The sequence below is a fragment of the Lissotriton vulgaris genome, chromosome 3_2 (genome assembly GCF_964263255.1).
Source record: "Lissotriton vulgaris chromosome 3_2, aLisVul1.2, whole genome shotgun sequence".
NCBI lineage: Eukaryota > Metazoa > Chordata > Amphibia > Caudata > Salamandridae > Lissotriton > Lissotriton vulgaris.
Window position 1 is genome coordinate 181,769,834 of NC_141690.1, and position 25,447 is coordinate 181,795,280.

The following is a 25,447-nucleotide window of genomic DNA, read 5'->3' on the forward strand; positions in this document are numbered from 1 at the left end:
GGTTTTGTACTGTTATGTTTTGTATAATGTTGTTGTGATTCTGTTATCTGTTATTTTACTATATAGCTGTGCTGTTGCGGTATTTTTGCAGTTTAAAATTTGTGTGGTGCTGTTTTTTGTTGTTGTATTAATGTGAGGTTGTGCTGTGTTGCCTGCAGTTATGTTTAAAGTTGACACTGTTATTTTTTTCTGCACTAATGCGTACTGGCCCTATACCCATATTCATTCTGACCAAGTAGTTAGTCTATGTGTCACTTACACACACAACCACAACACACACTCTCTCTCTTGCTCTGAAAAATCTGCAGTTAAAGTGGAGTTTGAGTTACAAATAAAAACCAAAAACACTGAAATTCGCAGGCTAGGTTGGGACTGCTGCCATAACTTGCACATTTTGAAATGTGTGCTGAATTTCAAGGGCCGGTGGCCAGTTTCACAAGCAAAAGCTCACAATCCTGAGGTAAGACTGCAAGCCAGAAAGAAGAACAAAGTGGCAATAGAATCCTTTTCAATCAACAAATTTGAGGAATACATTTGCCAGTCAAAATCTGGCGCTGCTAGTCAGAGATAAAATGAAGAAGCATGAAAATCTCTGGCGCTCCATTCTTAAGAAGTCTTATCAAAGATGGCGGCATTCATAATATTTTGTATGTACTAATTATATAGAATAAACTTCATGATAATGATGACTCCCCCGCTCCAAAAAAAAAGATGCCGGCATTTTACGGAAGTGTAGATACACCTACGTTGATTCAGATCGAACCTTTAAAGTGGCAATACCACCAGGCCAATCCACCATCCATCCCTTGGATCTGGGAGTCCCACAGGGCTCCTCGTTGAGCCCCACAATGTTCAACCTCTATGTGAAACCGCTAGCTGCAGTCGTCAAACAGTGGGGTTTGACGATGACCTCATATGCTGACGACACGCAGCTGGCGGTGACACTTAGTGGAGACCCTGAGGTGGAGGCTCCCAGATTCCGTGCTGGACTTGTGGCAGTAGCAAGCTGGCTTCGCACCAATTGCCTACAGTTGAATGCCACCAAAACTGAGGTGTTGGTGTTGGGGAAACACGCTGAGCTATGGGGAAACCAGTGGTGGCCACCAGAGCTGGGCGTTACTCCGATCCCAGTCTCCGGAGTGAAAAACCTAGGCATTTGGCTGGACCCCGCGCTCACTTTCACGGACCACACTAAGAAGGTGGCTGCCACGTGCTATGGCATCCTGCGGGGCATAAGGCCGGTTTTAAAGTACTTTGATCCCCCACCCGGCAGCTTGTGGTCCAGGCATCGATTTTATCCCGGCTGGACTACGGAAGTTCGCTGATGTTAGGGGTGAACCAGGCGGAGGCCTCCAGTCTCCAAAGGGTGCAAAATGCCGCGGCGCGGGCCATTGTGGGCCTCCCCAGACATTGCTCTGTGTCAGGTACCATCTCTGCCCTACACTGGCTTCCGGTCAGACAGCGGATCAAGTTTAAAGCGCTGTGTCTGGCCTTTAAAATTCTGAAACTTTCCTCGCCGCCGGCACTTGCCAATTTACTCACTCCTTACATCCCTCTGAGATCATTGAGATCAGAGGCTCTTCATCTGGCAGTCTGCCCCCGTTTTAAATTGAGTAGAATGGGTGGCCGTTCTTTCCGGGTGCTTGCAGCAGGGTTGTGGAACTCGCTCCCGGTGCACATCCAAGCTCTCAATGACTTGTTCACCTTTAGGCGGGCGATTAAAACTTTCCTGTTTCCCGCCTCTGAGTAGCCGTCCCTTTTCTTTTACTGTGTGTTATGTTATAGTGCCTGTCTAAGCGCCAGGACGCCCCTTTGCTGGGGCAGCTGTGCGCTATAAAAATATAAATAACATAACATAACATAACATAACATTCGTCGTCCAGGGGTATATTAAGGATCCCCCCGCCCCCAGCTCATGTGACACAATGAAAGGGTGACTGACATCTGAGAAGGTACTTGCTACACTGCTGGAACCTCAGTCACTCACTGTACATAACCAGTGTGCCGTATATTACGCCTCCTGCAATGTCTTTGCCTCTGTACCATGAACATAAACTTCTAAATACAGTTGTCAGCAGATGTCAGATGTGCGAGGGAATTTTGTAGGAAGAGATGGAACTGGAATGTAAGCATTTCAGGAGGCCCATAATTCCTGTTGCACGTGATATCCGGAATTACAAGTTTCCCAACTTTTTAAACTGAACAAAGCAGGCAAATTGCACGGGTGAAAACATGCCGCAAATGTTGGGAAATATGCAGGACGTGGGGATGCCTCGGGTCGGGCATTTAATTTACCCTTTCTCGGTGGTTTGCATCTAATGTGGGGTGTGTTCCTGACAGCAGGAAGTCAGGGCAGGACAGGCCTTTGATTCCACCGGGCATTTCCCGGTGGGACTGCAAACCTTGTAAGCCGATAGTGAGAGCCCAGGACAGCTTCGGATGCCTCTGTCTCTTTCCCAAGCTCGCCGGGGTGAACTGCAGCAAGCACAGGAGTGTTTCAAGAGAGAGAGAGAAAGAGAAGGAGGGGAGGTGAGTCAGAGAGAAAGCGACCAGAGAAGGAGCCAGAGAGAAGAGAGAGAATGGATGCATGGAAAGAGAGGAGAAAGGGGAGGTGGGAGAGGCTGCTCTTGATTCCCCAGACCGGGCCTGCTGGCAGTACTGACATGTGGCATTGGTACCTCCATGTTTGGGAACAGTGATGCGGTATTACCTCATAACTCAGAGGAGGGACCCTGATAAAACACAAATGATTTTGAACAGTGCTCACCTCTCCAAATCCGCCTTTTCCTAGTACTCTGTAATGCCGAAATGTGTTCTTGGTAACAGGCTGCCTAGGGGATTAAATAGAGATAACATTCATTACATTATATAATGGAATCACAGGAAACAATATGCAAAATATAAAAAATATGCAAGCCACCCTGTGACAACCAAAGTGAATCTACTGACAAATGGAGTGTTCGGATTTGCACCAAAGTATATACTGACATCTCAAAAGAGGCAACTCTTCATAAGCATTACAGCACTGATTTAAAGGACATTTATTTACAGTTCTGAAATACCAGTCTTTTGATATAAACTATACTTTGGGAACATTCCCACCCTTCCTATTCTAGGACTGATTATCTTACAACTAGAGTTTCTTCCATCTTCCAGCATGGACGGCAAAGCTGTAGCGCTTCGAAATAAAAAGACTCTTACCTTCATTTAAATTTCTCAGTGGTCAATTTTTTGTACATTTAAACTAGCAGAGGAACAAAAAGAATTGTTGTTATTGTTATTGTTACCTTGAGTTTATATAGCGCCAAATCACCGGCAGGTCTTTAGGGGCTCAGACAGATGGAAACTCCAGCAACAACTTAATGCGAGATACAGGCCACTACAAAGGTAAGATTTTACATCGCACCCAAAGCTTTCCTAAACAACAATGTTTTCAGCGACTTCCTAAAACGCAAGAGATTTGCTTCTCTACGTAGGGCTTCTGGTAGCTTTTTCCATAACTGAGGGACCTGGACTGAGAAGGATCTCCCTCCCATGGTTACCAGCTTGTAACAGGGACAGGCCAGTAACTGAGTATCGGAGGACCTAAGTGTTCGCTTGGGGTTATACACCTTCAGGCGATCTTTGATATAAGCAGGTGCTTGCCCATAAATTGCCTTATGAGCCGTATATAGACTTTTAAACTCTACCCTCTCTTTTATAGGGAGCCAATGTAGGCTGTGCAATAGAGGGGAAGCATGGGTCCTTCTAGGGAGCCTAAAGATTAATCACGCTGCGTCGTTCATAACGACCTGCAATCTATTGGTCAGGGTTTTGGAAAGACCTAAATAGAGGGCGTTCCCATAGTCCAGTCTTGAGATAATGGTTGCAACAACGACCGAACGGAGCATGGACGAAGAAAGAATAGCAACTAGCTTGCGCAGCTGTCTAATTAAGTTGGTACAGCTCCCTACGACAGAGGAAATCTGACTACCCATTGACAGTTCGTGGTCAAGCTTAATGCCCAGGCTTTTCACATTTGCACATGATTTCAGGGTAGGACCTAACTCCTGTGGCCAATATAGGTCACTCCAAGGTGAATTAGTAGTTGAAACTACCAGAACCTCCGTTTTATCCGGATTTATTTTCAACAGATTTAGTCATCCACCCGACCGTGTGTCTAAGGATATTCTGAGCATGGGTCTGCGCCGCAACTGTATTGTCAATGCTAAGTAACAGCTGGGTATCGTCGGCGTAGTTAAATACTTTGCAGCCCATGTTAACCAAAGAATCAATCAATGGTTGCAGGTAAAGATTAAACCGTAATGGGGATAGTGTGGAGCCCTGCGGGATCCCGCACTCCAAAGTACCCACATCAGATGTACAGTCCCCCAATTGGATCCTCTGCGTCCTCCCCGATAGAAACGATTGAAGCAACTTGTAGGCCACGTCCCTAACCCCAAAAGCAGCCAATCTGTCCAGGAGCAGGGTATGGCTGACAGTATCAAACAGTATCAAACGCCGCTGAAAGATCTAAACGTATCAGAGCGCTCGGTTTCTTACTGTCAGCCATACCTCTTAATTCATCCAACACCGAGAGCATCACCAACTCGGTGCTGTGATGTGCCCGAAACCCTGCCTGCCGTTCATGGAGTAGATGATGAGACTCCTGGTATAAGGACAGGGACTTCAGGACATGCTGCTCCAAGATCTTAGACAGAAAAGGCAGTTGGGAGATCGGCCTATAGTTTTTTAGGACAGCAGGGTCAGCACCTGGCTTTTTTATCAGGAGCTTGACTTGGGCCTCCTTGAATTCTGCTGGTATATGGCCGGTCTCCAATGAGCTGTTATGGAGAGAGATGATATGCTCCTCCAAAATAGGGCGTGCCAAGCGAAAAACACTAGGGGGACACAGATCCGCTGGAGAACCTGACTTGGTTCTACCCATCAGCTGTTCAAGGCTTAAGGCATCTATCTCTGGGAACTTCGAGTTGGTGAATTCCGAAGGGCTCTGGGGGTCCGACGGTAAGACGAGACCCCTCAAGGTGTTATTTTTAATATCAGAGAGAATAGTATCCACTTTCTCCAAGAAGTAACGTTGGAAAGTGTTACGACTTATTGTTATTTCAGAATTTTCTGGTTTCTTACTCAACTCTGATAAAATTTTGAAGGTTTCTTTCTGAATGTTCTCAGCCTTATTTATACGGGACTCATAATATTCTGCTTTTGCTAGCAGGATAAGCTTTTTGTATGATTGAAGAGAAGCTTTATACTGTTCCCGATCTATGCCATCTTTAGTTTTCCTCCAGTTTCTCTCCAGACAACGAAGCTTCCTTTTATGCTCTCTCAGAAGCGGGGTAAACCATGGGGCTCCTTTACCTGGCCCTTTTATTTTCTGTGTCCTTTCAGGTGCTATCTTGTCTCAGGTTCCATGTTAGATCTGTGTAACTCTGGTCCAGGTCACCTCCAGCGACCAATGGTCGGACATATTTCGGAAAGGTATCTGTCAAGGTTTTTAGATCAACTTTTTTCCATTGGCGAACTTTCCTAACTCTAAAAGGTGGGTGGCCTGAAAGACCATCAATATGAATAACACAATTCACCAAATGATGATCCGACCACGTACAGGGTAGAACATCCATAAGGACCACATTTGAATCTGAGGTCCATATAAGGTCAAGGGTATGACCCTTGGTGTGTGTAGGTGCTTCTACGAGTTGTTTAATACCCAATGAAGACATAGTCTTCTCCAGTTGACGAGCTGACAGATCTTTATGAGAATTATCCCAATGCATATTAAAATCCCCAGTTACCACAACTTTTTGATATCTTGTACAGATATCCGACATAATAGGGGCAAACAGATCATTAAATAATGGGGTGGAGTTAGGCGGACGATAAACTGTGAGGACCGCGAGGCATGAGTTGTTCAGGAAAATCTTTACCCCAAGTAGGTCCGCTAGGTCCACTGTTTCAGCCATCATTTTAACGACTGTTAAGTGTTATTCCCCAATAAAGCATTGGCTTCGTCCTGATAGGTCTGGCCTCTCCTTATCTGATTTTTATAAGAAAGATTTCAGAATGAGCTCCGCACAGCTCCAAGCTGCACATTGTTATTCTTATACTGATATGCTGCCCTTCTTCGTAAAGCGCTCTGATACTCTTGGGTCCAGCGGCGCTATATAAAACCTTTTAAATAAATAAATAAACAATGTGAGAATGTGGATGCGTGCATCAAGGAGTCCATGTTACTAGGATGTGTGGAGGTGAGGACAGGGTGCCAGGGACAGGGTCAAATGATGAGTGGCTGTATCACAGGCCCTAAGCTGTTTATCATGCCTGCCTTGTAGTGGGACTACAGCAGTGGAGCATTATCAGGACCAGAGCAGGAAACATCACTGTCAATAAATAAGCATTGGCACAGCTATTGGCTTTGACAAGGTGTTTTTTCCAGATTGTACATCATTGTGGCTGCTGTTCAGCATGACTAAAAGTTAGTGGCGTGGAGTGTCCTAGAGTGGAATGGGCGGAGTAGAGTGTCTTAGACTGGATTTGTTAGAGTAGGGTGTCGTAGAGTTGAGTACAGGGGAGTTGAGTTCATTGGCAGAGAGTGTCGTAGTGTGGAGTGGTGTAGAGTGGAGTGGCATTGATCAGAGTGGCGTATATAGGAGAGGGGCAGAGTGGAGTGGAACAGAGTGGAGTGGGATCGAGTGGATTGAGATAGTGGATAGATTGGAGAAGATTGGGGTGGATTGGAGTGGGTGGAATGGAGTGGGGTGGATTGGAGTGGAGTGAAGTATATTGGATTGCCATGGGGTGGATTAGAATGGAGTGATGTGGATTGGATTGAGTGAGGTGGATTGTATTGGGGTGGGTGAACTGGATTGGGATGGGGTGGATTGTATTGGGATAGGGTGGATTGTATTGGGATGCAGTGGATTGTATTGGTGTGGGGTAGATTGGAGTGAGGTAGACTGGATTTGGCTGGCTTGGGGTGGATTGGATGTGTGTGGGGTGGATTGGTATAGGGTGAATTGAATTGGGGTGAGGTGGCTTGGATTGTAGTGAGATGGATTGGATTGAAGTGGGTTGGATTGGAGTGGGCTGGATTATTTTGGATTGGAGTGTAGCAGATTGATTTGGATTGGAGTGGGGCAAATTGTTTTGGATTGAAGATGGCAGATTGGAGTAGGGCAGATTTGTTTGGCGCAAGGCAGATTTGTTTGGAGCAGGTGGGTTTTGGACTCGGAGTGGGGCAGATTGAAGTGTGGTGGATTGTGGTGGATCAGAGTGGCGTGAGGTGGATTAGGAGGGAGTGGGGTGGATTGGATTAGGAAGAGGTGGATTGGAGTGGATTAGATTGGGCAGGATTGGTTTGGTGTGGGGTGGATTGAAGTGGAGTGGGGTGGACTGTGGTGGATTGGAGTGGGGTGAATTGGGATGGAGTAGGGTGAGGTGGTTTGGAGTAGGGCAGATTGTTTTGGATTGGAGTGGAGCACACTGGAGTGGGCAGACTGTCTTGGATTAGAGTGGGGCACATTGTTTTGCATAGGAGTGGGGCATATTGGAGTGGGGCATATTGGAGTGGGGCATATTGGAGTGGGGCAGATTGGAGTGGGGCAGATTGGAGCGGGCAGATTGGAGTGGGCAGATCGGAGTGGGGAAGATCGGAGTGGGGAAGATCGGAGTGGGGAAGATCGGAGTGTGGAAGATCGGAGTGTGGAAGATCGGAGTGGGGAAGATCGGTTTGGATTGGATTGGGGAAGATTGTTTTAGACTGGAGTGGGGTAGATTGTTTTGGATAAAATAGGGCAGATTGGTTTGGATTGGAGTGGGGCATATTGTTTTGGATTGGAGTCTGGCAGATTAGATTGGAGTGAGGAAAATTGTTTTGGATTATAGTGGGACCGATTGGAGTGAGGCACAATGTTTTAGATTGGTGCGGGCCGATTGTTTTGGATTGGAGTGGGGCAGATTGTTTTTAATTGAAGTGGAGCAGATTGTTTTGGATTGGAGTGGGGCAGATTAGAGTGCTGAATTTTAAAGTGGGGCAGATTGTTTTGGATTGGAGACGTGCAGATTGTTTTGGATTGGAGTGGGGCAGATTGGAGAGGGCTGGATGGGAGAATTGAAGTGTGGTAGAATGGTTTGGGGTGGGTGGTTTGGGTTGGAGTGGGGTGGTTTGGATTGGAGTGGGGTGGATTGAATTGGAGTGGGGTGGATTGGATTGGAGTGGGGCGGACTGGTGTGGGGTGAAATGGGGTGAACTGGAGTGTACTGCACCCTTATGTGTTAAAACAATATTTCAGAAATTACAGATAAGAAAGGAATAATGTTCCTTTGCAATAAAAGAATCCTCATCTTTTAAGTATAGCGTGACGAGCAAAAACAAAAGAAAACACAAGTGCAAGTGAGAAAAGAGTTGGCAAAATAAAAAAAAGTTAACTGTAGAAAATAAGTCTTTGCAATGTTGTTTGCTCTGCTGGGCATGTTTTTGCCAGTCCCCCGCCTTCTGTTTATAGGGCACTAAAAGTTAAAAAGAACAAAATAGTACCTCAATCACGTTAGGAGCAGTGGACGGGCACTAATTAAGTTAAATCAATCAGTGCTTGGCTCCTGCTCCGCAGAGTGGAACGGAAATGATATTAGACCTGCCTTGACGAATTACGAGGCTGTAAAAAAGAATGCCATGCAAACGAACAAATGGTAAGCAATGGGTGGGCTCCAAGCCATTTTTGTTAACAGTGTCTTGCAAGCGAGACGCATGCTCTAGTGCATACTCTTCCAGACTCGACCATAAAAAAAGTGTTTGAATGTAATGTGCCCACCCGTGATATGATGTTGATCTTGGGATAATGGTAATGCTTGGCCTATTGTGGGCATCCGTGGAATGATGATGCCCACCCTTGGTATAATGCTACCCCTCATGTTATGGGGATATAGTGAGGTGATGTTTGGCATGATAGTGTTCCCTTGGTAAAATGTTGGCCTTGGTAGAATGGTGGTGTTTTCTGGCATGTTCTGAGCATCCATGTCATGATGGCGCATGCACCTGGTATATTGTTGGCCCTGGTATAAAAGGTTGTAATTCTTCACATATTTTGGTTATCCAAGACATGATGGTGTCCACCTCTGATACAATTCTCTCCCAGGCATTATGGGGGTATATCTTGTAATATTCTGCGTCACGATACGCCCTCCTCTGGGATAAAGCAATCAATAGCATTTCTTGGACTCCTGTGGGCATAAATAGCTTGATGATGCTCAACTCTGGTATCATGTTGGTGCTGGCCTAATGGTGGAGATTTCTGGCATATGATGGACATCACTAGAATGAAATGTTATGTTATGTTATGTTATTTAAGATTTCTGTAGCGCACGGCTACTACTGGAGTGTCCCGGTGCTTTAATTGGCGGCTCATAACAGCAGAAAAAAAATAAAACAACACAACACAGGTATCGAGAGAAAAGGAAAAGGGGAACAACCGAACAACGGAAAAAGCATGCATAGACATGCATGGCAGATCTAGTTCATGTGTGGCAGCAGTACACGTGAGTACTTAAAGAACATGACAAACATCTGTTTAGGAGAACTGAGTACTTTTTGAAAATGAAAAACGTATATTTGATATCTAATTTTTACAAGCTTATGTTTGTGATAAATTATTGTATTGCTAGGGATATTTGCAACACAAATATCGAAGTTGTAATTGCTTGGCTGGCGGACACCCTAGTCTAAAAGATTGGGGTAATTTTCTGCTGTCCGAACCTGGAAGCTCTTCATAACCAGAGAGAACAAGCTGATACATTAGCTGATATGATCCATCTTGTGCTGTTTACAAACTGATATTCAGAAATGTGTGTATGTTTTATTTTTCCTGTCTGCCACTTCCTATTAAATTGAAGTTGATTCTCAGTTATAAAGTTACGACTACATACATTTTTTTAAAGAGACAATATTTTAATTGGAAGCCTATGTATGGAATTATGGAAGTCTTGTTTGGATAAGACTAAACCTCATATTGTTGCTTTGTACGACTTGTTTATCTATACTACTATAATAAAGGAAGAACTTTCAGCATTTGAGGCGGGTAAACTCGGGAACCACAGCAACAATCCACACACCTGATACACCGTTGGAATCGTCAGGGTGTGTAGATGGTTATAGGCTATATAAAAAAATTTTTAAACGTTATTTAAAAAATGTAAAGTAAAAAAAAAAAGTAGTCCCTCTGAAATAGCGCCGGCTGCGACGTGCGTGCTCACGGCAGGAGCGCTGGGAGGAGCGGCGTCCAGGAGCGCGACGAGGAGTGGCGGACATGGCGCAGGGGAGGAGCGGTGACGTGAGGAGCAGCGGACAGGCGGGAGGAGCGGCGGCTCAGATAAGGGGACCCATGTCGGGGCAGGCGGGGGTCGGGGCAGGCGGGGGACAGGCCGGGAGGGGGCCCGGGCTGCTGCACAATGTCGGGGCGGGCGGGGGTCGGGGAAGCCTGTTGCACCCGGACAAGGTCAGGACGGGCTGCTAGTCAAATATGAATGTAAGCTTCTGAAGCAGGGTTGCTAAATTAATACATTCAAAAGTAAGAGAACTAGTTATATTGAAATCAACTGTTGATGACTTGTACAGTATGAAATCGAAGACGTCTTAGGCTTTGTTGCAAAATTTATGATACCCACATTACACAAATCCAAAATTGGAAAAGACATATCGGCAATAGGGGAAAAGGAAAAACGAGGAGCCTTTCATACATTCTATCAAACCCTATCGTCCGCTGTCCAGATAAAGACTGATAATCCATGCACATCTCCGAGAATACGAGTTGCCACCTATACCGCCAGACCATAGGGGTTTACTCGAAACACCTATTGACCCCTCTGAGATACTACGGGTCCGTACGTGTATGCCACTGCTGGAAATGCAGAGATCGGGTGGCTTCCCACTGAATCGCTACAGAATTTTTCATTCCTTTTTGCAAGAACACTTCTACACACTGTTCAACTCCTTTACTTTTGATACAAGTCTCACCCCCACGATGTGTGAAGCTGAGATAACACTTATCCCAAAACTGGAGTAGGGGGTCAAATAGAGTGTGCATCCTACCACTGAACAGTGCTTCTAAACACAGAAACACAGGTTTATACAAAAATTCTGGTACAACAACCTAACAGACCTGGATCAGATTGGTTTTATACACCACCGACAAGGTGCGGAAAACATCAGTCGTCTTACCCACCTGCTCAGGCTTCACAATAAAAATAGGAAAATCCCAAATCCTTAACCTAACCGTTACCCTCCAAAAGATATTGTATTTAAAATGCGTGTCCCCCTTTCGGTGGGCAACACATACTATCAGATTTCTCAGCCTTAATATTACTGGTCACCAAGAGGGTTGGCTGAAAGCCAATTGGCTTGAATGTTGCAAAAACATACTTGAAGGCTTTAGAAGGTGGTGCCTACTATATACAACATGCCAGGGACATACAAACATTATTAAAATGAATATACTACCTAGAATACTTTATTTATTTCAATCACTTCCCACTCTTTCCTCTCAGCTGATATTACACTTTTTCAGAGTAAGCATCGGGCATTAATTTGAGGGTGGTGGGGTAAATAAAAACATATTAAATAAGAATTTTATACATTCTTATGGAGATCTTCCATGTGATAATATGTTGCAATACTATTAGACGGCACATATTCAATACTTATCAGAATGTGTATTCAGGGAAAGTGAAAAACCTTGGTTCCATATGGTCCGTGCAGTAGCATCGCTTGCTTATATTCAGATACAGAGGAAGAGGATGGAGCGAGGGATATCCCTGGTCCGGCTATGAAATCGCTCCAACAGTGCTCTGTAGGGGCTATATAACTGACCTCCTTGCCTCTTTTACATGGCTTGAGAGCTTGTAATGGTTGCTCACTCTCAGATAAGGGAAGAGTTTGCACCTATGAAAATAGACGGTTCACTAGTAGGATTGATAATGTATTGTTGGATGTTAGGTATTAGAGCACTCTAGTTGACTTTACTATTGAACGCAGAAATCCTGGTGATCACGATGCACTGCACATTACTCTAAGAAATTTCCTTACATTTGACACTCCAGAGATTGCAGTGACATGGCCTAGGCAATGTAGAGCTCCATACAAAAATTTTTCATCTTTTTTGCTCTGCTCTAGTCCATTTTGTTGATTTACCCTGCATGAATTTCCCGGAGCGATTAACACTTTACTATTTAACTCACTAAAAGAATGTTTCCTTGAACCACCAAGAATTTGGGCGGGAAGGAAACAGAGGTCCATGCGGTGGTACAATGGTGAATGCCGGAAAGTGAAAAGGCAACTGTCCTTGGCAGTCCAAGCTCGCAAAACAAATTTGACAAGATTAGCCAGAAGTAACTACAATTGAGTCCTGGGAGCTAGTAAGAAGCGATACAAAAGGGGATGATGGACGGAGCGTTTGAGCAAATCAAACACTCACCCCCAGTCAACTGTTCTGGGTTTATACCATCACCATTCTTTAGCTCACTCCGCCACCCCAGTTCAGACATGGCCATATGCAAATCAGTCTGACCCTGTGCCTCATGGGAACAGTCCAGCCCGAACTGCCAAGCCATGTCTTCCCTGGACCGGAATCAAGCATCCTGGGAGCGGTTTTGGATTCATAATCCTCATCAGCCAGGCTATCTTGAATCCAGTGGCCAAGTGAGCAAGGGACTCACGTCTGAGCATACCCTACCAACATAGGGCGAACAAAGCGATACAAAATGGGATGATGCATCCGAAACCGGTCCCAGGATGCTTTGTTCGCCCTAAGTTGGCAGGCTATGCTCACTGGATTCAAGATAGCCTGGCTGATGAGGATTATACATATCTATATCTCTCTCTCTCTACACACACACACACACATATATATATATATATATATATATATATATATATATATATATACATACATATATATATACACATATACATATACATATATACACACACATATATATGTATATATTTTTTTTTCAACTTGAGGCTTGCAAGACAGATAAAACTGTTATGTCCGGTCAGATCTAAAAATGCAAGAGGAAAGAGGAATACAGCATTAGAATGTAACAGACAGAAAGTCTTTTTTGTACCATCATTACACATATAATTCATAGAAAGAAACGTTAAAATAAACAGAATGTCACAGTCCATATGAACAAGTGGCGGTCAGCTGAAAATGTATTACTGGCAGATTTCTCCTCATTTTTGCATTACATTGAATTCGCATTAAAAAACAAAAAAGACAAAGATAGCATTTTTATCTCCGCTTGGGAAATCCACTGGTTTTCAAAGCCCAATAAGCGTGGTCATCCGCAGTGTATGACTGTGGAGCCCATTCAAAACATCCTACAGTTACTGTTGCCAATGTAAATAACATTCAAGTCATGTAATAAATAAACTCACCTTTCCAACCATTTCCATTGCAAAAACCGTGAGAAATAATTGCTTTCCTGATAATCCGCAAAGGGTACTCCGCTTAAATAATCATGAATAACCCTAAGGAACAGAAAGCACAAGGTCCGGTTTGATATTTATCTTTCTAAAGTTAATGTTGTAACTGTTTATTTGAACATAAAGACACATTATTTGATGAATAGTATATATTGGTACATGGTGCCAGCACTGCCTAGTGCAGCCACATGGCATGACTGTCCCAAAAACATTACCTGAGTTTGTAATATGTTTGTAGGGCTATTCCTCAAGACAGGTCAGCATTTGATTTATCGGAACATAGATATTATAAACACTCAGAAATAAAGGATGGTAGTAGCCTTTTTCAACTGGGGTGAGATGTACCCAGCATTTTTATGGTAGCACACGCTCTGACTTGGAGTTTGCAACTGCAAACGTTTTTCCAATGCACTACATCCATTTTCGTAGTTGATAACTTTTTCAGACTCCTAAAACAAGTTGAGAAATTGCTAGGGAACTGCTATGCTATTTGGGAATAATGATGTAGGGGTCTCTTCCATATAGCGATTCCTATCCATATGTATCAATCGTAAACCATTGAAAAGTTACCAGCCCGTAAACTGAGGTGGTGAATGTTAAAACAATAATTATTGAGCAGAAGGCAGTGGTCCAACCGCCCACTGCAAACACTATTTTTTTTTTAAAAGTTAATTTTTCTTATGAAACGAAGTCACATTTCCTTTTAAGAAAACGGGATGGTTATAGAAAAAAAGTTTAATTTATTGAAAGGCAATCACAGACATGATGATCTGCTGATCCCAGCAGGCTGCAATCCCAGTGAGGGCCTCCAATTGGAGTACATCACAATTTGAGACCTACCTCATGAGTATTAATGAGATAAGATGGATTGCAACCCACTCTGAATCTGAATTTTCCCAAGCAACATGTGTGTGCGGAAAGGGCAGTTTGTAAAAATATTTACTGGTCACAAAAATACAGCAAACAGAGCAGTAAACAGTACATCTGGCCCCTGGTGTCTGGTGCACAGTGTAGTTTAGGCAAGTCAGTGGGGCTCAGGAACATGGGATGGGGGCAGGGCCTCTGTGTCACTGCAGCTGTTGATGCTCTGTTCAGTAGATTGCTTTCCTTTCACTCTTAAGGAAAAGACTTGCCTCTGTTGACAACCAAGATGCCTTTTACGTAAAGGGATAGGCTGATTGCCAACACCATGGCTCTACAGTGGGCTAATCATTTGAGCACGCCATATGTTGCTGGCCCCTTAATGACATCTTGGGGCCAGCTGTACGTAGGTGAGGGTTTGCCATGACCAAATAGTGATTTTTTTCTGTTTGGTAACACCTATGTACAAAAGTGTGCGTTACACTTTCTGCGATTCCCAGTGGGCCACATATGGACCTACCTCATTAATATTCATTAGATAGGTCTCGGTTTGCAAGTCATTGAGAATTGCAAAAATCATAGGAATGGTGGCCTGCTCGGGTCAGCAAACCAACATGTCTGAGACTGCTTTACAATAAAGCAATTTTTTTTAAAGCAACCCGTTTTCCCTAAAAGAAAAGCGATGCGTTTCAAAAAGATAAATTAAAAGTTTTCTTTGCATTTTTTTAAGAGTAGGCACAGTGGTCCCTGAGACCACTGCCTGATCTTAAACCTTTTTTTACAAACATTCACAAAGAGAAAGGCATCCCTTTGGGCCCCCTTCCCATTTGCGAATGGGTTACCACGGACTTGGTGTTGGAAGTTAGTGGTAAAATGCGAATGTTTTGCGACCACATTTTGGTTGCAAAACATTCATACATACCACTGCGACTCGTTATTAGGAAGGGACGCCTTAAACACGCCCCTTCCTAATACCTTACTTCACACCCCTTTCTAATAACAAATATGTTGCCAAATCAGAATGTGGCTTTAGTACATCCTCCAAAAATGCTCTTTTGGGGTCGGTAACGGCCTGATTCTATGAATTGGACCTTTTGTGACCTCAAAAAAGCTTTGTTCATCTGGCCCCGGGTCCCTTAACCCTCTGAATTCAACTTCGCAATTTTGGTATATTCCAGCAGCCATGTTGGAAGTAAAAATATCTGCTTTACCAAACTCACTTATCTGCAGGTGTGGAAAAGCAAACATGGCAAACACAATAGCCATGTTTTTTTCATGCAGGAAATGGGTCCCTTGGTTTTCAAGAGAAAGAAAGCAAGGCTGCCTTGCCTGCCTTTGAAGCAACCACTGTAATAGGGCCTTTAGAGCAGTGCTTATATCCACCAACCACACCTTTCCGATCCATCTGAAACTAGTTAAGCATTTAGGAATGTAGTGTCAAAGACTGCGGTGTAATCCAGCGAAATGTCCATATTTCGCACTTATTTTCCCCTGGTGCCCACTATAAATATTGACATCTCATTTTGGAAAAGTAGAGACATTGCACCCACTCATTGTTCCACAAAATGACTACAAACCCCACACGCGTGATTCCGTGCAACAATTCTAGGACATTTCATCACTGTCTGATGGCAAAAAATAAATGTAAAAAAAAACTATCGCACACAAATATGCGAGCTGATATTCATGCTATCTGCGCAGTTCAATTCTGAACATCAAATGCAGTCAAGCGATTGGATAAGGCAGAAAACGGGAGTTTCTTCCGGGCCGCAGACGTCATCAAAACGGCATGTTATCAAACGGGCGGCTGATTTATAGACTTCTGATAAGCTTATCACAGGCGAGAAATGAACGAGCAAGAAATGCAGTTAGAAATTGGCAAGTTAACAAGGTCTAAATCATCGCTAGCTGCGAACAAAAAAAAACAGTTACAGAAACAAGTGGTTACAAAAACTACCGACTGACATTTGTTTTATCATTGAAAAATATGTAATTTGCGACCCGTACAAAAAGTGCTGCGCGGGTTTGACGTAAACGTCGAGGCTTCATTCCAGCCTCCTCGTAAATCCACCTCCGTCGCAAAAGGAAGTTTGTTACCGGTTAAGGATGCGAAGCATCTACCTACCATACATTCCGATATACCCCATTCCGGCGCGAGCCACCCGATTCTTGGAAGCCAAAAAGTGCTCTTGTTTTTTATTTATTTTTTTAGCTATTTTGCGCATGAAATTACCTCTGCTTCAATTGAAGAAATTAATGGGGAAAATTCGTCAATTTTGTTTCGAAATCTCCCACTTTCCTGTTATGAAATGTTGGCCTGCATGCACTTACACATGCCTAAACATGCACCGAATATATTTACATATGCGGAAGCACCTTCACATGGCATAAGCTTGGAATTGAACATCAAAATCCAGAAGAACTGCTCCTGCGAATCTGTGACTGGAACTGTTCACAAACCCCAACCCCCAGATTCATCAGTAATGTTTTGCGAGTCCTTAATAGCGAATTTTAAGCAAACCCTAAAGACTCGCAAAACGGGATGCATGTAGAAATCGCAATAGGAATGAATGGGGAGCAGGCCCGGACTGGCCATAGCGGACACCGGGCAATCCCTCGGTGCGCCGCACGGGTGGGGGCCAGTTTTGGGCCCCGGGGGGCCGTTTTTGTTACAGGGCTGGTTTTGCAGCATAGCTGTAAAATCGGCCCTGTACCAAAATCGGCCGAAAAGCGACCCCGGCAAAGAGCTTGGCGGCACCCCCAACTCCCCCTACCCTCCCCCCGAGTGGGGAGGGGGGCCAGCCGAGCACCTTGCCGGGGCCGGTTGTGGTTCCCAGTCCAGCCCTGATGGGGAGTAATTCCTCATTTGCGATTAGCAATTAGCGAATCGCAAATAAGGAAGCAATTTCAAGGGTGTCAGGGTGTCCAAAGGACACCCTGTTGCACCCCTGTAATGGTAATGTACACTGGTGTGGCGCACGCACATGTCCCAAGGACATGTGTGTGTGTAACATACAACTCAGTAAAATGCACTAAAGTGCATTTTTCTAAGTTTTTGCTATTTACCACATAGTTAGACTTCGTGGTAAATAGTGGCCCCAGATTGCGAATTCGCAATTTTGAAATGGTTCATGCATTGCATTTAAGGAATCTCAAATTGAGATTCCTTAAATGCAAATAATCGCAATGTAGCGATTACTAAAATTGCTATTTTTGCATTTGGGATGATGCATCCCAAATGCAAAAATACCGCTCTCAAAGGGCCAGATTCTCAGAATCTGGCCCTTTGCGTGCGGATTTTGGTTTGATGAATCTGGCTGAAAGAGTCTTCCTGGAAGCCACTGTGAAATCCAAGTAAAGTTAGAAATCCAGTCCAAACGTTGTAGTGATCCTACCAGAAACAATTTTTAAGGCCTATCACGGGCTAACTCCTTTAGAAAACATGGGGCCAGATGCAATGTTATTTCATTAGTAAAAATGGTTGCAAATTGTGCCAGACATTTTGCTAATGTATTCAGATTTTGCAAATCTACCAGTGTACTAATAGACAAAACCATCATTCGCAGGTGGTCACAGAATGGCCTGTCTAGTTAATATTGATTAGGCAGATCACAATTTCCGACCTCCTGTGTTTGGTTGAAAACACGAGGACTGTGGCCTTCAAAGGATATCAGACCACCATCCCAGACTTTATATTCCGAAGTGATTTTTTTTAAACCCACCTGTGTTCTTTTAAGAGACATTAGTACTTTGAAAACTTCAGTGGAAGCAAGAAGTAGTGCCTCCTCCCCCTGAGGATGACAGCACGGTTCTCAGAGGCGAAGAGGTCCCAAGGATATTCCTTCTCCTTTGCAAATCAGTCATCCCCTCCTTTGAAAAGTCTGTCGCTGCGACCAGCATTGCAGTTGTAAACCATTGATATAGTCAATACTGAACTGCAGTTTGGAAGGAACTCCCTTTCCAGACCCAATCCAAATTGTTATCTGGGGTGAGACGCAGAACCCATTTTAAGAGCTGGAAAATCTCTCTTTTACATTAGAAATGGCTCTTTTACGGTCGTAACCCTGTGATTTTGTGAATTGCAGGTTAGCTACAGCAAAATAGATTAGTACATCTGGCCCATAGGCAGCAGTTTTGGTCTTGCACTGTATACTACTTGTAGACTTAAGGATCTTGAAACTTGACCTGCATCCTTTACTGGACACCAGGTGATAAAAATAGGCAGGTTAACCTCTACTTTATTCACACATGAGCCTGGCTCCCGGGTTTTGTAACCCATTAAAACATGGGTTTATACATTTCTCATCATATTGTGCCGTAGTAGTGAAACAGCCCAATATTGGTTCTACTGGCAGTGTGGAGTTTGATTGGAGTGAACTGTAGCACACAGTTGAGCTTTACAAGATATAAGACACAAGATGCGACTGTGACACTCACCCGTGGAAACAGCGACAAATTTCATCAAACATGGCTCCTCCATTCCTAGCTGATAGTGAAAGGCACATGTATATGACTTAGGGCCTTGGTTAGAGTTTGGTGGAAGGGTACTCTGTCACTAACGTGGCGGATATCCTGTCCACAGTATTATAAGGGCATCATAGTCAAAGGCACTTGTAATACAGTAGACAAGACATCAGGAACGTTTGTGGTGGTGTATCCTATCCGGGCCTTAAAGTTAGACTCATATCTTTCCAGCCTACTGGAAACACATTTCAGGAGCTTAGATTCATCCTTGATCCGATCTTTTCTTTACTTCAAAGACCATAATAATGCACCGGATTTTGTTATTATCACTATGTAAACTAGAAGATTGAGTTGCTGAATGCTAACGAGGAGAAGGACCTTAATATTATTGAGACCCCGTTTTCTACACACTGAGTGCCATCTACCATGAAACCTTGGTCAATGTCCTATCAACCAAAATGGATATTTAGGGTCGATTGTGGAAATGTTTTCCTCCTTTATCTCATCCAAAAACCAATTAGTAAAAATTGACTCTTTCTGATCTCCGTTACTAACGATTAAATCAGGTGTACCCATGGCTCCACCCTTTCTACCCCGCCCCCCTGTTCAATCTCTACATGAAACGATTACGTTCAATGCTATCAAAATCACACCAAATTCCAGCACGCAGATAATACATAACTTTATCTCAAATTCAAATCTTGCAAACGAGCTGACTGTAAAAATCTTCTCGAAAATAGTGAACTGGATCTCCGTATTGTCCTTGAAATGAAAACCTAACACAAACTGAATTCCTCCTTCTGCACTCCAAAGACTTTTCACCCCTCCTGTTCAACAAGGCCTTGGGCCAGTAGGAAAAATTGATGTCTGTACCGCCCTTGTAACACTTTCCAAACCACTTGATTACATCACTGGGAAAAATTAAATATGACCTACTAGATATCCAAAATAAGCAAAACTGCCTCATTTTCTAAGTCCATCTTCAAATGAAGCTAAGGCTTTCCATTTTTCCCTCATTTTTTTAGAACAGTGACTCAGCAATGGTTCTTTTCTGCCCAGATGGTATTAAAGATATATTTTTTGGGCTTACCTAAGTAAACAATGGCATGCCTCAAGGCTATGCTTCATACGCTTCTTGCCCTATCACAGACGCTAAGAAATCACAGCATATCGCTCAGTTTCTTACAGATCTCCACTGACATGTATCATAGACAAAGCCGTATATTATGGCTTTTCAACTTTCCTGAAGAACAAACTAGCAGAGTCTCAAAACTTGACAAATAAAACTATTATAAAACAGGTTTAATATCTTTTTATTTTTAAAGTTATAAGGGCGAGTCTCGGGGGTGTGGCCATAGTGGGGGCAGTCACGGAGGGGAAGTGATGGGCACTGCTGTCTGCAGCATGAGAGCCGCATAAGGATTGGCCATAGGGGAGATTGGGAGCCTGTGCTGCCGTGAGGAGAAGAGGGGTGATGCGGCGGGTGACAGGTAAGTTCTTTTACAAAACTCTAACCAGCCCTTTACTTAACACAAAGAACATGTAACCACAATTCTTGATAACTTAATACTCAATACCAATTAGTGCTTAATTTGAGCTGTTGAAGTCCGGTGCTGGCATCTAATTATCAATACCGGCACTTATGACAGTCCGCCACATGGTGGCACTGTTTGTCTAAATTAGAGATGATCAGAACAACAGTTTTTTTGATTCATTCAATATACATTAAACATGATTAATACCTACTGCTAGGGCAGAGTTCTTCAATCTGTTAGGTGCGCCCCCCATGGGGGCACAACACTATCTCAGGGGGGGCGCACACTCCACAGGCTCTATTACTGTCCCAAGGCGTGCAAGTCTTCACCCCTTCAAATGGAGTCTGTTTATTGTCGAGCTCTGGTAACTGAGGGCTGGAGGGGGAGGGGGAGGGAGGGAAAATAGATAAGGCTCGGACTTTTGCTTTTGTGATGTAGAGAGCTAACAGCCTTCCCAGGAGGGGGTTAATCGGTAGAGCTGGGATGCTTTAGCTGCAGTGGGAGGCAGGGTCTCCTCAGCTAAAAACGAAAGCAAACTAACAGACAGTCCTGTTCCTTTATGTTCGATTTCATAGCAGAGGAGACTCCTTGCTTCCCACTGCAGCTGAAAGGACAGTCTTTACTTGCTTTCATTTTTAGCAAAGGAGGCATCCTGCCTCCTAAAGCAGCTGAAGCATTTCAGATCTACCAGTTTAACCCCATACTGTGAGGAAGCTCTTTGCAGAAAGGAGAGAGACAAAGTTTATTTTAAATGTGCACAGGCAGGCAATGTTTCTTTTAAATGTGCACAGGCAGGTACCGCAACACCCACAGGGCTTCAAGTTACCATAAGAAAAATGCCAGCCATCTTGTGTTTTTTAAACAGCCTGCAAATTGCTTGTCTTGACACCAAATATGCTTAAAAATAAATAAGTATGTATACATTTGTAATGTGACTTTTCTGTCTTTGTTCCATTTTTTATTTTATTATCAGTCATGGACCATTCAGGGAGCCCTTAAACACAATTAAAAGTGCTACTATTTATATTTGCTGTTCAAAGTATGCACAGACAAGTGCTGACAATACAGCTTTAGGTGACTATTTTTGTACCAACTGGGCCATCAAAATAATGAGCTGGCAACTCTAACCATGAAACTGGAAGTTTGTTGAAAGATCAGCACATTTATTTCTTCCACCTTGTTCCCTGGTTAATGCCATAATAGCAATAGTTTAACATATATCTGAAACCCTACGCTGCCATCAATAACCTGCTGAGTTACTTCAAGTGTCTGGGAATGCACCCTGCATTCACACAACTCACTCCTCATTCTCTCTTTTCACTTTCATGTTCAACGCGTGATCGCACCTGCACCTTCGCCACCTTGCGCTCTCTCACGCCCACCGAGCTGGATGGCTGCAGGCTCTCCAGGATGGCGACGTGCCTGCGGCTGGCCTCCGGCGTCATCCCTCACCTGGGCTCCCACCTTCTCTGCTGGACTTCTTGACTTTTGCTCTGTTCTGACCGACACTTTGCTGCTGTTCTCGGACAGTTTCTCTGGGCTCTGGCCCCCTACCATGCCCCTGGCCTCAGCCCTTCTCACTGTGGATGACCCTCAAATGTTTCCTCCCTGTTGTGCTTCCCCTTCTCTCCATGCCCTTGCATCCCTCCCACCCTCCCTTTGTGCTATGGCTGCATCCACACTTATGGAACTCTGCTCTTTGACTTATGGTAATAACTCTAATTAATGGTATCTGCTTTAGACCTAGCACCATATACCATGCCTATGTGACTCTTGGAGTTTATCCAGTCATATCCCCTCCCTATGTGTGTAGAGATGACTCTAATCATTAGTGTATGCAGTAGACCTTTGACCGATTGCAATAATGTTAAGCTTTGGTATTCGCTGAAGTCCTTACACCATATACCACCCCTATGCGTCTTCTAGAGCAGCTGAAATTCCAGGAGCCTAGTCCCGACAGCTCGACGACTTCGGAGGGCTGGAAGAGGTCCCCCGCTACACGGCGGAGGAGGGCACTGGACATCGAAGGCTGTCCTATGTAAAGCGCTTTGATAACCTAATCGGTTCAAGATCCTGAAATGTGCAACGTAACTGATTCTATGTAAACTGCTGTGATAACTTGTAACGGAACTGGTGCTATGTAAAGCACTCTGATAACCTAATCGGTTCAAGTTCGCGCTATAGAAAACTCAAAAAATAAATAAATAAATAAATGTTCACCCTGCACTCACAGTGATGACAGTGCACTCACACTGATCACTATGCACTCACACCATTCACCCTCTCACCCTGCACCCACAGCGATCACAATGCACTCACACTGATCACTATGCATTCACACCATTCACCCTGCACTCTCAGGGATCACAATGCACTCACAGCGATCACCACGCACACACCATTTACCCTGCACTCACAGTGATCACAATGCACTGACACCATTCACCCGCTCACCATGCACTCACAATGATCACAATGCACACACAATGATCACCATGCACTGACTCTGATCACCATGCACTCACACCATTCACACGCTCACTCTGAACTCAGTGATCCCTCTACACTCACAATGCACTTGTGCTGTTCACCCTGTACCAAACCCTGCAATCACACGAGCACACTACTCACTCTGCACCAATGAAACACTTCACTCACATGCCCCCCTTACTGCTCAATGTGCATATTCCTTCAAATAAGACCATCACTAACCATAAATTCATTTGTCCCACTCTGCACTTACATCCGCACCAAATTCATATGGTCACCTCACTCACCCTGCAGTCACTCCTCTTACCCTACTCCCACACTGTCGCATCGCTCAACGTGCACTCACATGGGTACTTCTGACACCCGCACAGCGCAGAGGTTTGATGTGCCTGCTACAAAGAACGTGTACCATGCAGATCAAAGAGTGTGGGTAAACTATGAGTAGCACTATAAAAAAATGAAATGTTTGCCAGAAAGGTGCTATAGAGAGATGGGGTGCATTGTTGGTGAGTGGTAGTGTGCAAATTCATGGAGAAGGAGGATATGGGGGAGTGGCACCAAAACAGACTGTTGCACTATGTGCGACCAGTGCTAGGGCCAGCCCTGGATGGGAGTTTTAGCCCCCCCGAAGTTCGGGTCTTGTTGCACCCCTGTTCACAAGTATGGACATGTCGGGCCCCATCAAGGTTTTCATCCTATATTACAAAAGGACATATTTACATGCACTGCAATCCAGCCTTTCATTGGTTCCCTTAACAGAGGCCGCTCTGTTTTTGCCCTGATGGCATGGAATAATTCCTAAACAGATTCTTGTAAATACTGTTTTGTGTAATTTCTTTTTAATGTGATTGATGTAAGAGAGTCTATTACTATTTGCAGAGAAATGTTTTTGTTTCATGCAATTTTAGATCAAAACGGGTCCACACATTTATGTTGGTGGTGTTATTATTAATCTAGGTCATGTGTAAAACAAAGCATCCCAGTAAAAAGAATGTGCGCGCATTTTCTCTTGGAAAATTGTGTTTTGAGCTGTGTAATAAGCCTCTGTCATTTCACCACACCCATTCACAAACCTGCAGTTTACTAAGCACTCTTATTGTGTTAACCATTATTTGCCGAATATGGCCCTTGATATGCACGTGGCGGTCGATTATGTAGTGTACCAGATTCCAGAAATTTCTGTCAGGTGGTAGGGGGGGCCCAACATCTTAAAAAATTCAGCTGGGGGGCTCAACCTACAAAAGTTTGAAGACCTCTGTGCTAGGGTGACCAGAATTTTTATAGCCAAAAACCGTGACATTTCACGAAAATAGAAGGACTACAGTTTTATTTCAAGCAAGCACACAGAATGACAGCGCTCCTCAGCAGGGAATTACAGAACAGGCAGCTAGAACATAAATAAAATGCAATTTTTAAACCCGGAAACTTGCCTGTTAATTAGATTGCTTTCTTCAAACAACTGCTAACTATCCCTGCTCTGTAAAACAAAATAAGCACCTCCTGCCTTTTTCAGTCGACCCTCTCTAAAAACTGGGACCGGAGCTAAATTTCCTGAAATTTGCCCGGACAGCAGGTGAAAAACAGGGACCGTCTGGGCAAATCATGGCGTCTGGTCACCCTATCTACTGTCCAAGCAATTCTTATAACTTTGGGGGCCTAGAATAGTCTGAAACATCACATTGTAGGATGTGATGGTTAGTAGTTGTATTGGTTTTGTCACTGGCGGCGTTGGCAGGGGGAATGGGTGGTGAAAGCTCCAGTGGCCTCCTGACAAGGGCCCTGGCACATTTAAAACATTTTTTTACACAAGTTAAGCACTGCCACCAACTACATCCCAACCAGGATTCTAAGGTGAGCATCATCACCTTGGACCACCGAACAAACTTTTAAGAGAAAGAAACACAGAAAGATCAAAAGGTATGGAACTCTCAGAGCCTCATCTTGTGGAGAAAACCCAAATATGTGTTTTTCAGTGATATAGAAAAGCATTTGACTAGATCATAGAATTGATGGTAGTGAAAGAGGAATATCAGAGAGAGGTGATTGGCCTGTTCAAGACGGGAGTTGAGTTTTGCCATCGCAAAGATGGTTGTTCCACAATCCTGGACTCTAATTCAAAAAGTACAGCACTCTGAAGATTTCACAAGGTGATGCAGGATGCTATATAAACATCTGTAATAAATAAATGAAATGGGGATACCAATTCAACAGTTGATCAGTGTTTGAAAAAGGAATGGGATGTCCCTCTGGTGTAAAGTTGGGAGGATATCTCAGACAGCACTTTCCCTCTGATGACACAACAGGATTTGTGAGTGAGTCTTCTTCTGCATATGTCTTTGTGTGAGGCAGAATACTTGCCACAGTGTTGTTCTCCAGGGGAGGAGCAGCACCGAAAGTGAATTCTCAGTTGTGTGTCCTCTTGATAGCATAAAGGTGTAATCAAAACAGGAACATTTCTTTTGGAGAGTTCCAAATCTTTCTAGCTACGTGCAGAGTCACCCAAAAAAGCATCTAAAGTTCATCCAAAATGCTCAATCTCTAGGACTGTAACAGTCCTACAGGGAAGGGAAGCGCGTAACGGGGCTAGCGATCTAGCAGCTATATCTTGGAAGCTGACAGATTT

General features: G+C 44.0%; 1 protein-coding gene across 1 annotated transcript in view; it reads right to left on the reverse strand.

Moving 5' to 3' along the window:
* Positions 1-25,447, reverse strand: part of GRK4 (G protein-coupled receptor kinase 4) — a 429,001-nt gene that overhangs the window by 105,023 nt on the left and 298,531 nt on the right. The window contains exons 6-7 of the mRNA XM_086964159.1: positions 13,427-13,519; positions 2,768-2,831 (exon numbers count right to left, since the gene is read on the reverse strand). Coding sequence (XP_086820285.1) covers positions 2,768-2,831; positions 13,427-13,519 — 157 coding nt within the window. The remainder of the gene's footprint in view (positions 1-2,767; positions 2,832-13,426; positions 13,520-25,447) is intronic.